This window comes from Phacochoerus africanus, chromosome 9, assembly GCF_016906955.1.
Source record: "Phacochoerus africanus isolate WHEZ1 chromosome 9, ROS_Pafr_v1, whole genome shotgun sequence".
Lineage (NCBI taxonomy): Eukaryota > Metazoa > Chordata > Mammalia > Artiodactyla > Suidae > Phacochoerus > Phacochoerus africanus.
In genome coordinates, this window is record NC_062552.1 from 49115303 (window position 1) to 49128030 (window position 12728).

A 12728-nucleotide genomic window follows, 5' to 3' on the forward strand; every position below is an offset into this window, starting at 1 on the left:
ACCTGGGAACTAAACAACAGGTGATCCAACACAAATGTAAGGTAAAGAGAGTCTCCAAAATAATAAAGGAAAATCTCAGAATCACAACTGTTTAGAAGGCCAAAAGCACCACAAGTTCACACTGGAACAGGAAGTCAGAAATCCAGACGGGAGGTCTCAAAAGAAATGAATGAAAAATAAAGCAGTAGATGTTACCTGATCTACGTGCAGGAAAAAACTGCAAACCATCTGAATGACCAATTCCAACACTTAGTGGTAAAGATAAGACCCACAGGCTTGGCTCCACTTAGCTACTACTCTGTGCTGACTGGGTTCAGGATCTGGAGATGTTCTCACGGTGAGCTCCACGTAGTGATAGAATATGACAGGCTCTGTGGTTGGAATGCTTGGGTATAAGCCCCAACTCTGCCTAGAACTAGCTGCATGCCCCTGGGCAAATTGCGTGATCCTTCCAAGTCTTATAACCCTAGCAAATATTAAAGATTAAACAACGGCCCATTGTTAAGAGATTAAAACAATGATCCATGACACTGGGAAAATTAAGATGCCATATGTGAAAATGCTTTGTAAACTAGTATTAGTCACCGTGGACGTTATACAGCAACCTCTGCCAATCCAGCTCACCAAAACTTTGCCATTGCTATGAAATGAAACATTCATTGGTCTGAATGTGTCTGTCCCTCCAAAATTCAGATTTTGAAATTCTAACCCCCAAAGGTGATGGTGTTAGGAGGTGCAGCCTTTGGGAGGTGATTAGGTGCTGAGAGTGGAGCCCTCCTGAAATATATAAAAGAGTCCCAGAGAGTTCCCTGGCCCCTTATACCTTGAGTGGTCACAACCATAACAAGAAGCCTGGAAGAAGACCCTCATCTGGCCATGCTGGCACCCTGATCTGAAGACTCCCTGCCTCCAGAGCTGTGAGAAAGAAATTTCTGTTGTTTATAAGCCACCCAGTCTGTGATATTTTGTTTCAGCAGCCCGACTGGACTCAGCAGCCATCCTCCTGGTAAAACATAGAGACTAATGCCCATGGCATGCTCATCTCTTGCTGCTAATCGAACACACTCTCCCACCCTACATCAAGGGCAGCCCTTCAGACCAACAGCACGAGCAATGCCTGAGAGCTGGGGAGAAAGGCTACATCTCAGCCTGCCCTCAACCTGCTGCATCAGAATGTGCACTTTCACCAGCTCCCCAGGGGATGGCTGGGCATCTTAAACATGGGTCTAGCCGGCCTCAAACATTTCTCTTCCCACCAAATAAGCTGCAGGCTTTCTGAGACCTACCTGGATTTGTTCCCAAACCAGTTTATACTGTTGCTTCTGCTGTTATATTATGAAATGTAATTAAATAAATAAGCCCATGTCTGAGGACAAAGGGAGAGTTGTTTCTATGAAAATTAGGTTGGACGTGTTTGGGAAGACATGATAAAGGGGAGTGGCCTGGAATTAGAGTTCAGTACTGGAGGCTTCTGGGAAGCGTCTGATACTTGGAGCTATTGCCAGCCAGCGTGCCCTGGGGACCAAGCCTGGGGACAGCAAGTTCTCCCCCTCCCCGTTACCCTGAGTCAACACTGTACCACCTGTACTACCCCCGCCCCTGGCATTACAGCTATTCCTTGTTTAATCCAAGTGTTCTTTATTCCTGAACTGATACTGGCATACTCACATGAGTGATGCTTTACATGAATTTCCTCATTAACCCTCAGGCAACCCTATGCGGGAAGTTATTACTATCCAATTTACAGGCAAGCAAAATGGAGATTAGGTCACTTGTGTGAGGTCACACAGTAACTAGCAGAGCAGGACGTGAAAGGAAGTCTGCCCTCAAGTGCCAGTCTCCTACTGTTCCTGGCAAGAGATACCAAGCATTTAGAAAAAACACAAACGGTGCACAAACATTTGAGAAATGTACTTTCCTGTCAGCAATTAAAGAGCTATAGATCCAAGCCGCTGCAGTGCACTTCTTACTAGTTAAATTTGCAAAGGTTTTTGCTCTTTTGAAATTTAATGTGCATTTATGTCAAAGTAATTCAAGTTGATGGTTTAAAAGAGTTAAACAGTACTACAGACACACAAGCTGAAAAACAGCCACCTCTGTCCTGGCCCGTCACACACACACCCAGGCACCCTCTGTGGGAGGAGGGGACACAATTCCAAGAGGATGCCTGACCCTGGCTGTTCCAGCCATGGCTTCTGCCTTCCTTCCCCTGCCTTCCAACCTCCGCATTTCCTCTAGGCTCTTCAGGGCCCCCGGGAATGTTGCCCTGAGGTTCCTGTGATCTTCCTATTGCAGCAAAGCAAATGGCTGAGTGGCCCAGAGTGGGAGTGGAAATGGGGAACCGGAAGAACCCCAAATAACCCACACCCTTTGACACAGCCACCTATGATCTCACTGAGGGAAAATATCACCCAAAGGGAAAACCCAACACTGGCCACATCATTTGTAGAAAATTCTGTGGAAGGAAATGCTATTGGTCATTTTAGTAACAATAGTAAAAAGTTTTTGTTTTTTTTTTTAAGAAAGGAAAAAATAGGAGCTCCCGCTGTGGCGCAACAGGATCAGCAGTGTCTTGGGAGCACTGGGACGAGGGTTCCATCCCCAGCCCAGCACAGTGGATTAAGGATCCAGTGTTGCCACAGCTGCAGCTTGGATCTGATCCCTGGCCCAGGAGTTCCATATGCTGTGAGGCGGCCAATAATAATAATAATTAAAATAAAATAAAATAGGGAGAGTGGTACTTCAAAAATAAAAACAGAAAAAAAGGGGTTCCTATCATGACTCAGGGGTTAGTGAACCCAACTGGCAACCATGAGGACACAGGTTTGATTCCTGGCCTCACTCGGTGGGTTGGGGATCTGGCGTTGCCATGAGCTGTGGTGTAGGTCACAGGCGCAGCTCAGATCCCATGTTGCTGGGACTGTGGTGTAGGCCGGCAGCTACAGCTCCAATTTGACCCTAGCCTAGGGACTTTCATATGCTGTGGGCACGGCCCTAAAAAGACAAAATAATAATAATAATAATAATAATAATAATAATAAAATTTTAAAAAGGAAAGAAAAATAAATATATCCTCAGCCCATCACCCTCTCCCACCAATGCCACTTTGGGTGGACCCCCAAAGTGCAGATTTTCGGAGCCTTGTCATCGTAGCGCCCCAGGGAAATTGACAGGCTCTTCAGAGGAAGGCTTGGTGAGCTCCTGATTCTGCTGTGGCACATGAGGCAAGTCCCCTCTCTGACCTCAGTCCCCTCCCATGAGAATGAAGATCACATTCCCTGCCTCTTAGAGGAGTTGTAGGATTGGAGAGATGGTACTTGTAAAATGCCTGGCACTGGGCCTGGCACACAGTGCCGCTCAACTAAGGAGAGGGTAGCTGCTTCCCAGAAATGGGCTCAGCTCCCCTGGCCTCAGTGCCGTCCCCTCCCCTGGCTCCAACTGTTCTTTCTGAGACATTCCCTGAACCCCTGCCTGAGTGAATCCACTTTCCAGCACTTGTGCTCACTGGCCCTCTAGCTCTGGCCTTCCTGAAGACCCAGATAAGGTCTCCCCATAAACAGAACGCATCCCACGATGTGCTCACAAGTGCTCATGGAATGAATCTTTACCGTCTGCTCAGAGCTCACAGCCCCCAGCCCTCCCTTCCTGCCCCCTCCAGGTGACTTCTGCCCCCAACACTGTCCTAATAGCCCTCACCCAGGGCTGGCTCTCCCCATCAGAGCTCTCCCAGGCCCTGTGAGCTCCTGAGGGTGGGACTGATGCTGGTCCAGTTCCAACTCCATTGCAGTGCCAACCAAATGCTGAGCCCAGACCAGGCAGTATCCTGCAGGCCTTCATCCCATGTGCTTTTTATTGTTTTTTTGTTTTGTCTTTTTTTTTTTTTTTTTTTTTTTTTAGGGCCATACTACCAGCATATGGAGGTTCCCAGGCTAAGGGTCGAATTGGAGCTGCAGCTGCCAGCCTACACCACAGCCATCGCAACACAGGATCTGATCTGTGTCTTCAACCTACACCACAGCTCACGGCAATGCCAGATCCTTAACCCAGTGAGTGATGCCAGCAATCAAACCTGTGTCCTAACGGATACTATTCAGATTCGTTTCCACTGAGTCATGACGGGAACTCCTTTTTGTTTGTTTTTTGCTTTTTTTCCCCCATGCTTCTTTATTGACCTCTCAACATGGGGGGTGAACAGAACAAATATCATCCCTGGAACTAGCCTTCTGGTGGAGGCAGATTTTAAAAATGCCAACGAATACATAAATTCTTATTGTGACAAGTGCTGTGAATAAAACAAGGTGAAGGAGTTCCCTGATGGCCTAGTGGTTAAGGATTTGGCATTGTCACTGCTGTGGCTCAGGCTCAATCCTTTTTTTTTTTTTTTTCTCCTGTCTTTTCTAGGGCCACACTCGCGGCATATGGAGGTTCCCAGGCTAGGGGTCTAATTGGAGCTATAGCTGCCACCCTACGTCAGAGCCACAACAATGCCAGATCCAAGTTGCATCTGTGTCCTACACCACAGCTCACTGCAACACCGGATCTTTAACCCACTGAGCAAGGCCAGGGATCGAACCTGCAACTTCATGGTTCTTAGTTGGATTCGTCACCTGCTGAGCCATGACGGGAACTCCCATCAGGCTCAATCCTTGACCCAAGCACTTTTGCATGCCTCAGAACCAGCCCCCCAAAAAGCGAAAAACAACAAATAAAAACCAGGGTGATCATACAGCAGTGAGGACAAATGAGCTACTGCTATAGTCTACAACACAGCTGAACTTCTCAGATCCATGCAGCCAGAACCTGAAGTGTATACATGTATGTTTCCTTTCATATGAAATATGAAAGTAGGCTGTGCTATCAGAAGTGAGGACACTAATTACCCTGGAAGGGGGCAGGGCAGCTAAAAGGACATGAAGGGGCTTCCGGGGAGGCTTCTCATGTTCTCTTCCTTGATGTGGGTGCTGGTCACATGGGTGTGTTTGGTCTGTGACAATTCATCAACCTGGACACTTACGATACATGGGCAGGTGCGTGTGGATATTACATTTCATTTAAAACTTTTTTTTTCATTTTATGGCTACACTTGTGGCATATGGAAGTTCCCAGGCCAGGGACTGAATTCAAGCTACAGCTACGGCAATGCCAGATCCTTTAAACCACTGCACCAGGCCAGGGACCTAAGGTGCTCCAGTCAGATTCCAAACCCAATGCACCACAGTAGGAACTCCTAGGGAATTGTTTTTTTTTTTTTTTAATCCTAGTGGGATAGGAGGGGGACTTGAAGGCAGAGGTGGGGTCTGGTGACAGGGGTAGGCTAGTCAGGGAGGACTTCCCGAAAGAAGTAACATTTGTTCTGAGACCTATTGCTTAAAAAGAAGTCAGCCTTGAGAAAAGATAGTCTCTTCAATAAGTGGTGCCAAGGGGGTTCTCTTGTGATGCAGCAGGTTAAGGATCTAGTGTTGTCCCTGCAGTGGCTGGGTCATTGCTATGGTACAGGTTTGACCCCTGGCCTGGGAACTTCCACATCCTGTGGGTGTGGCTCCCCCCCAAAAAAAATAATTGTAAAAGTGTTGCTGAGGAAACTAGACAACTACATTTAAAAGAGTGAAGTTAGAACATTCTCTAACATCATATACAAAAATAAACTCAAAATGGATTAAAGACCTAAATTTAAGGCCAGATACTATAAAACTCCTAAAGAAAACATAGGCAGAATACTCTTTGACGTAAGACAGCAATATTTTTTTGGATTTGCCCCCTAGAGTAAGGGAAACAAAAGCAAAAATAAACAAATGGGACCTAATCAAACTTAAAAGCTTTTGCACAGCAAAGGAAACCATAAACAAAATGAAAAGACAACCCTTGCGATGGGAGAAAATATTGCAAACAATGGCAACTGACAAAAGATTAATTTCCAAAACATACAAACAGCTTATACAAAAAAAACCCCACAAATAACCTAATCAAAAATGCACAAGTGACCAAAATAAAAGAAAAAAAAAACCACAAATAACCTAATCAAAAAATGGGTAAGCGACAAAATAGACATTTTTCCAAAGAAGACATAAAGATGGCCAACTGGCACATGGAAAGATGCTCTACATCACTAACTATTAGAGAAATGTAAATCAAAACTACAGTGATTTCACACTGGTCAGAGTGGCCATCAACAAAAAGTCAACAAATAGCAAATGCTGGAGAGGGTCAGGAGAAAAGGGAACCCGCCTCCACTGTTGGTGGGAATGTAAATTGGTACAACCACTGTGGAGAACAGAATGGAATTCCTTAAAAAGCTAAAACAGGAGTTCCTACACTGGTGTAACAGGATCTGTGGCCTCTCTGCAGTGCCAGGACTCAGGTTTGATCCCCAGCCTGGCACAGTGGGTTAAAGGATCTGGTGTTGCCACAGCTGCGATGTAGGTGGCAAATGTGGCTCAGATCTGATCCCTGGCTCAGGAACTCCATATACAACAGGGTGGCCAAATAAAATAAAATAAAAAGATAAAGTTAAAAAAAAAAACTAAAACAGAGGAGTTCCCATCGTGGCCCAGCAGTAACGAATCTGACTAGGATCCATGATGATGCAGGTTCGATCCCTGGCCTCACTCAGCGGGTTAAGGATCTGGCATTTCTATGGCTATGGTGTAGGCTGGCAGCTAGAGCTCCAATTTGACCCTTAGCCTGGGAACTTCCATATGCCATGGGTGTGGCCCTAAAAATACAAAACAAACAAACAAGCAAAAAAACTAAAATGGAATTACCATTTGATCCAGCAATCCTACTTCTTGGCACATATATCTAGAAAAGATGAAAACTCTAAATAAAAAAGATATATTCACCCAAATTTTCATAGCAGCACTATTTACAATAGCCAAGACATGGAAGCAAATTAAATGTCTATTGACAGAGGAATGGATGAAGAACATGTGATAAACACACACACACACACACACACACACACACACAATAGAATATTACTCAGCCATAAAAAGAATGAAATAATGTCATTTGTAACATCATGGGTGGACCTAAAGATTATCATACTAAGTGAAGTCGGATGAAAAAAGACAAATGTCATATGATATCACTTCTATGCAGAACCTAAAAAAAAATGATACAAATGAACTTATTTACAAAACAGAAATAGACTCACAGACATAGAAAACAAACTTATGCTTACTAAAAGGGGGGAAGATAAATAAGAAATTTGGGGTTAACAGATACATGCTATTATATATAAACTAGATAAAGAAAAAGGACCGGAGTTCCTGTCATGGCTCAGTGGTTAAGGAATCTGACTAAGAATCATGATGTTGTGGGTTCGATCCCTGGCCTTGCTCAGTGGGTTAAGGATCCGACGTTTCCGTGAGCTGTGGCAGATGAGGCTCAGATCCCGCGTTGCTGTGGCTCTGGTGTAGGCCGGCGGCTACAGCTCTGATTAGACCCCTAGCCTGGGAACCTCCCAGGAGCAGCCCTAGAAAAGGCAAAAAGACAAAGAAAAAAAAAAGAAGAAAGAAAGAAAGAAAGAAAAAAAAAAGAAAAAGGACCTACTATAGCACAGGAAACTATATTTAATACCTTCTAATAACTTATAATGGAAAAGAATTTGAAAAAGAACATATAAATAAGTATAATTGAATCACTTTTCTGTACACCTGAAACAATGCAAATCAACTATATTTCAATAAATATAAATTAATTTTTTTAATTGAAAATTTTTTTTTTAAAGGAAGAAGCCCATCTTGGGATACACTGGGGAAAGCACACCAGGCAGAGAGCAAGTCCTGGAGGCTGGAAATCATGTGGCACCCTGGAGGGACAGCAGAGGTCAATGCAGGTGGAGCCTAGCACAGAGCAGGGTGGGGGCTGGAGGGCTACCAGATGAGATTAGAGAGGTGAGTCGGCATCAGATCAGGCAAGAGGCCTGCTGGTCAGGAGGGAGTGAAGAGTTTATTCTAAACAGGATAAGATGACATGGAGGGTTTTATTCAGGGGCTTGCTGTGATCTGACTCACCTTCTGACTGCTGAGGGGAGAAAAGATCCTGGGCTGAAGCATCCCAAAAGACATGAATGAATAAGATGAGACGTACATAGAGAACTCAAAATGTGAGAACAACAAGAGCCATTTTATAGATGAGAAAACTGAGACCAGAGAGGGTAAGTCACTTGCCCCAAATCACACAGCAAGCTAGTGACCAGGGCACAGAGACTAGCAACCCAGACTACCTGGCACTCACTGACAACTCTCATCAGGAAGAAAAACATCTGGGCCATGTGGGCCCACTGGGAAATCCTGGGAAAATACAACTAATTTTTCAAACTTTCTATCACATTACCAGTTCATCTGGGTTCTGGCCCAGACTAGAGCTGGGTAATTGGGTTAATTCCTCTTTTCTGGCCACTAGACAGAGAATCCCACTTATTGCTGATTCTCTGTCTCCTGGGCAAGGGAGGCCTGGAAATGAATATGCCTGTGGTCATTGATCAAAGATAAGAGACTCTGGGAACCAGCTCCCGGGGGGGGGGGGGGGGGGGGAATGCTGCGCCGATGTTCCCCATGAGGATAGGAAAGAGGGAATGGACTCCGGAGAGTAGGCTCTCCAATGGAGACTTGCTGAGAGGGCCTTCAGCAAAACAGGAGGTCAGCTGGCCTCTCAGTAAGGAGGAGGAGGAAAAGGAGGAGCAAGGCTCCACAGCAGGCAGAGCTGAGGGCTTTCCCTCATTAGCTTGATGAATTCTCCCATGACCTTGGCCAGAGGTTGTCATTATCATCCTTTGCAGACCGCCACAGTTAATAAATTAGCCCCAGGACACACAACTGGTAAGTAACATAAAGGGGACAATGATCTCCTCTCTCCCTGGGAACCCGCTCATCCTTAAACCCCCTCCCTTGCACCTCCTGCTTTATCACTCACTGAGTTATTATCCTGGTGATAATACTGTCCTCTTTATGAGTTCATCTTATTTATTTATTTATCTTCCTCTCCCAGCAGAAAATATATTCCATGTGCATAACTGCATCCCCAGTACTTAGCAAGGTGCCTAGCACGTAGAAGGTATACAATAAATATTTTCGGAAGTAAAGAAGGAGGTGGTTGAGCGAAGGATTTTCTGAGGAGGTGACATTTGATTTCAAAAATCTGGCCTTGGGAAGTAGATATCTGGCACGAAGAGAACAGAACAGAATGGGAGTGGGGATGAGGGGTACCCAATGCTAAAGCACAGTTAGAGAAATGCCCTTATCAAGAGAAGCCGGGGACTGGGCGGGGGGTCCAAAGGAGAAGGACTGGAGGCCAGAGGGTCCGCCAGGCCCTGCTGTCGGGTGTCGGAACCCTCCGCGGTCTCCTGTTGTGTATCTCAGGGTGAGGTGGGGGGCCCACAGGGTAAATGTGGAGGTGTGCGGTGCCTCTGGAGGCAAAATCTGTCTGAACCCCTCTCCTCCAGCCCTGAGTGTGAGCGGCTGCCGGAGGCGCTCTGTTGCTAGGGTTGCATCTTCACGCACCTACCCACAGCAGCGGCCGTGTGCCCACCTGAATCTCAGAAGCCTTTTTTCTGGCGGAGACCAGCCTGCAGGTCTCAGTACCCAGCCTCCACCCTGGCGGAGTGTCCTCAGTTCTCCAGGAAATCGAAGGCGAATAAGTAGCCAATATAAATGCGGCTTGGAAGCTCTTAGGGTGCAACTGGCCAATCGCTGGCCAGCGGGGCGCCCCCCAGCTTTTTAAAAATGCTGCCGCGAGGACCTAAACACTCCTAGCTCTCGGCCGGGCTACTGGCCTCGGGGTGGACCTAAGCAGACCACTGCGCACCACCAAGGGCGATGGCATCAGTCCGAGGCAGCTGCCGCATCGCCCGCGCCGTCGGGGCTGTGCTCCCCCTCAACTGGCTGGGAGACGCGCCGCTGGGGCTGCCTACTAACAGTTCGGCGGACAACGGATCTGAGAGCACCCGCCTGGCCTGGGGTCCGGGCAGCCTGGACCGCCTCGAGGGAGTGGCAGGGGCCGGAGCGACGCTGGCGCTGCGCGCCCTGATCGCAGGAGCCTACCTGGCCTTGTGCGCTGTTGGGCTGGTGGGCAACACGCTGGTGCTGGTCCCGGTGCGGGCCCAACAGCGACGCCGCCGCTCCCTGCTCAATTGCTTCCTCCTCAACTTTGCAGCCACTGACCTGCAGTTCGTCCTGACGCTGCCCTTCTGGGCCGCGGACACGGTGCGCGACTTCAGTTGGCCCTTCGGGGGTGCCATGTGCAAGGTGGTGCTGACCCTCACCGTGTTCAACATGTACGCCAGCAGCTTCTTCCTCAGCGCCATGAGCGTGGTGCGTTACTGCACGGTGGCAAATGCGCTGCGTCCTCGCCAGCCCGGAACCCCATGGGCTGTCTGCGTGTGCTGCCTGCTCTGGGCCATCGCAGTCCTGGCTACCGCGCCCACCGCCCTGTTTGCCACAGCGGCCAGAGTGGGAGATGAACGCTTGTGCCTGCTGCGCTTCCCCGACGGAGGTCCCAACTGGCTGGCCTTCTACCACCTGCAAAAGATCGCCGTGGCCTTCGTGCTGCCACTGGCCACTCTGGGCACCTGCTCACTGCTGCTCCTGCGCTTCCTGCGGCGGCGGCGGGCACGCTGGCCATCGGGGGTCTGGCCCAGACGACGCTCCCAGGTTACCCGGACGCTGGCCTGCGTGCTGTTGACCTTTGAGCTCTGCTGGCTGCCCAACCAAGCACTCACACTCTGGGGAGCGCTGATCAAGCTGAATGCCCTGCCCTGGGACCGTGCCTACTTCCTGGCGCAGGCCTACCTCTTCCCAGTGTCCATCTGCTTGGCGCACTCCAACAGCTGCCTCAACCCGCTGCTCTACTGCCTGCTGCGCAGCGACTTCCGCCAGGGCCTGCAAAAGCTGTGCGGCTGGGCCAAGCCCCCCGCAGACCTCCGACCTGGTCCGGACAGCCGTGCCCCAGCTACTGCGCTCTCCCACCAGGCCTGAGGACAGAGAGGTACACCTCTCAGTAAGAACCACCCTCCGCTCTATTGTACCAAGAGTCATGGGGCAGATTATGTCACCTGGGACTGGGCCAATGAAGTCAGGCAGCAGTGTCTGCCTTCAGGGTCTGTGTTCTGGGGTCGATTGGAGGGGCTGTATTGGCCCTTTGGCAGTGGAGACTGAGAGTTGCCCCTAACCTTCTGCATGACCCAGGGTGAATCCCTTCCTCCCTGGGCTAAGTTTCCTCATTCCTTCAAGGAGAGGTGGGGATTGGATCAACTGTGGGGACCTCGCTACATCCAGCCCTTTCATCCTCCTGGCACAACCTCTTCAAACAGTGTGAGCTCCATTTAAGGACTTAATCTGACTCCTGCTTTATGTTTCCCTTTTCATTTTTATAAGGAAGCTATAAGAGAGGGGTCTGGGCTGTTTTTGGAAACCTAGGTGGAGGGACTTCAGGGATAGCAGGCGGCCCTTGATGGCTCCAGATTTCTGAGCCTTTGTCTGCAAGCCCTGCCTGCTACTTGCTTCTCTAGACCCTGGGGACTTGGCTGACCCCAACCTCACTCATGCAGGAGTATGCTATGAAATCTGAGCATGCTAGAGCTAGCTACTGCATGAAGACTGGCTGCAAGGAGTAGCCAGAAAGCCTGGAGTTGTGCAGCTTGACGGGGGTCAGGGGGCAGTAGTGGCCTAAGCGGCCACATAGGGCAGAACTGGGACCTGTGGGAGATAAGTCACGAGAAGCAGATTTCCATCCCTCATTACTACAGACTTTTCCCATTTTTGAGCACCTGAGCATCATGAAATAGTGAGCTCCCTGTCCATGGAGTTATTATGACAGAGACTGATGGGAACAGGACTGATGGCATCAGAAGTGGCTGTGGAGCTGCTAGATGATTTCAGCAATCCCTTTGAGTCTGGAGGCCCTGTAACTGATATGGGACAGATGAGAGTGTAGCTTCAGAGTTGGCATGATGTAGACATTAGCAGTCGGCATCTATTCCCCCTGCTCCCCAAATGCACCCTAAAGATAAATCACAGGGTGACTGATTTAAATCCCTTCTCTGGTAGGAAGCACTTCATACTCATATCAATGCAGAGCCACCACCATAAAGCATTCTCAGCACATATGAGTTGAGATTAGGTGGTCAGAGGTCAGAATTCGTATTTGCATCCTTGCAAAGACTTGCTCATCAATTTCACGCCAGATGCCACTGATAGAGGAAGACTTGATGCTTGAAGATAGAGGGGGGAAAAAGCCTATCCTGCACTGCCTGATGTCCAAGCCAGGCGCCCATGCAGGACTTTGGGTCAACTCAAATGTCTCCAGATTTGTCATCCGAGAGCAACCAGAAGAAGGGGGTGAAACCCACAGGGAGCACCTGATGGAATGAGAGTCCCTAGGCCTGGTGTGGGTGATACTATTATTCCTCTAAAGTACCACAACACAAAGAATCTATTCCTCAGAGTACCTGTCCACTTAGAAAGAAAATAAGACTTTGGAAAGCAAAGAACTGCAGTGCTTCATTGGTAGCTCCAAGCCTTGATTATTTTTCTCAGTGTTATTTTAAAAATGGGTCATTTTTTAAAATGCAGCTCATTTCTCCTTTATGTGCAGAGGAATGTGTTTTGTGGGAGCAACAGGAGGGAAAAGGAGCCTCTAGAGCAGTTTTCACCTCTCTTCCTGCAGCCCATCCCCTGTTGTCCACAAGACCAACCCTAAGAACTAAAAGGATGGGACGCAGGGGTGCT

The 12728-nt window shown here is 48.4% G+C and overlaps 1 protein-coding gene across 1 annotated transcript; it reads left to right on the top strand.

Moving 5' to 3' along the window:
- Positions 1–9818: 9818 nt before the first annotated feature.
- LOC125136612 (relaxin-3 receptor 1-like) lies at positions 9819–10976 on the top strand. The gene has a single exon (XM_047797460.1). It carries the CDS (start codon positions 9819–9821, stop codon positions 10974–10976), a length of 1158 nt encoding a protein of 385 aa, XP_047653416.1.
- Positions 10977–12728: the final 1752 nt, after the last annotated feature.

Bases quoted from the DNA above. Each gene is read 5' to 3' on its own strand.
- LOC125136612 (XM_047797460.1), top strand. From the start codon at position 9,819: ATGGCATCAGTCCGAGGCAGCTGCCGCATCGCCCGCGCCGTCGGGGCT.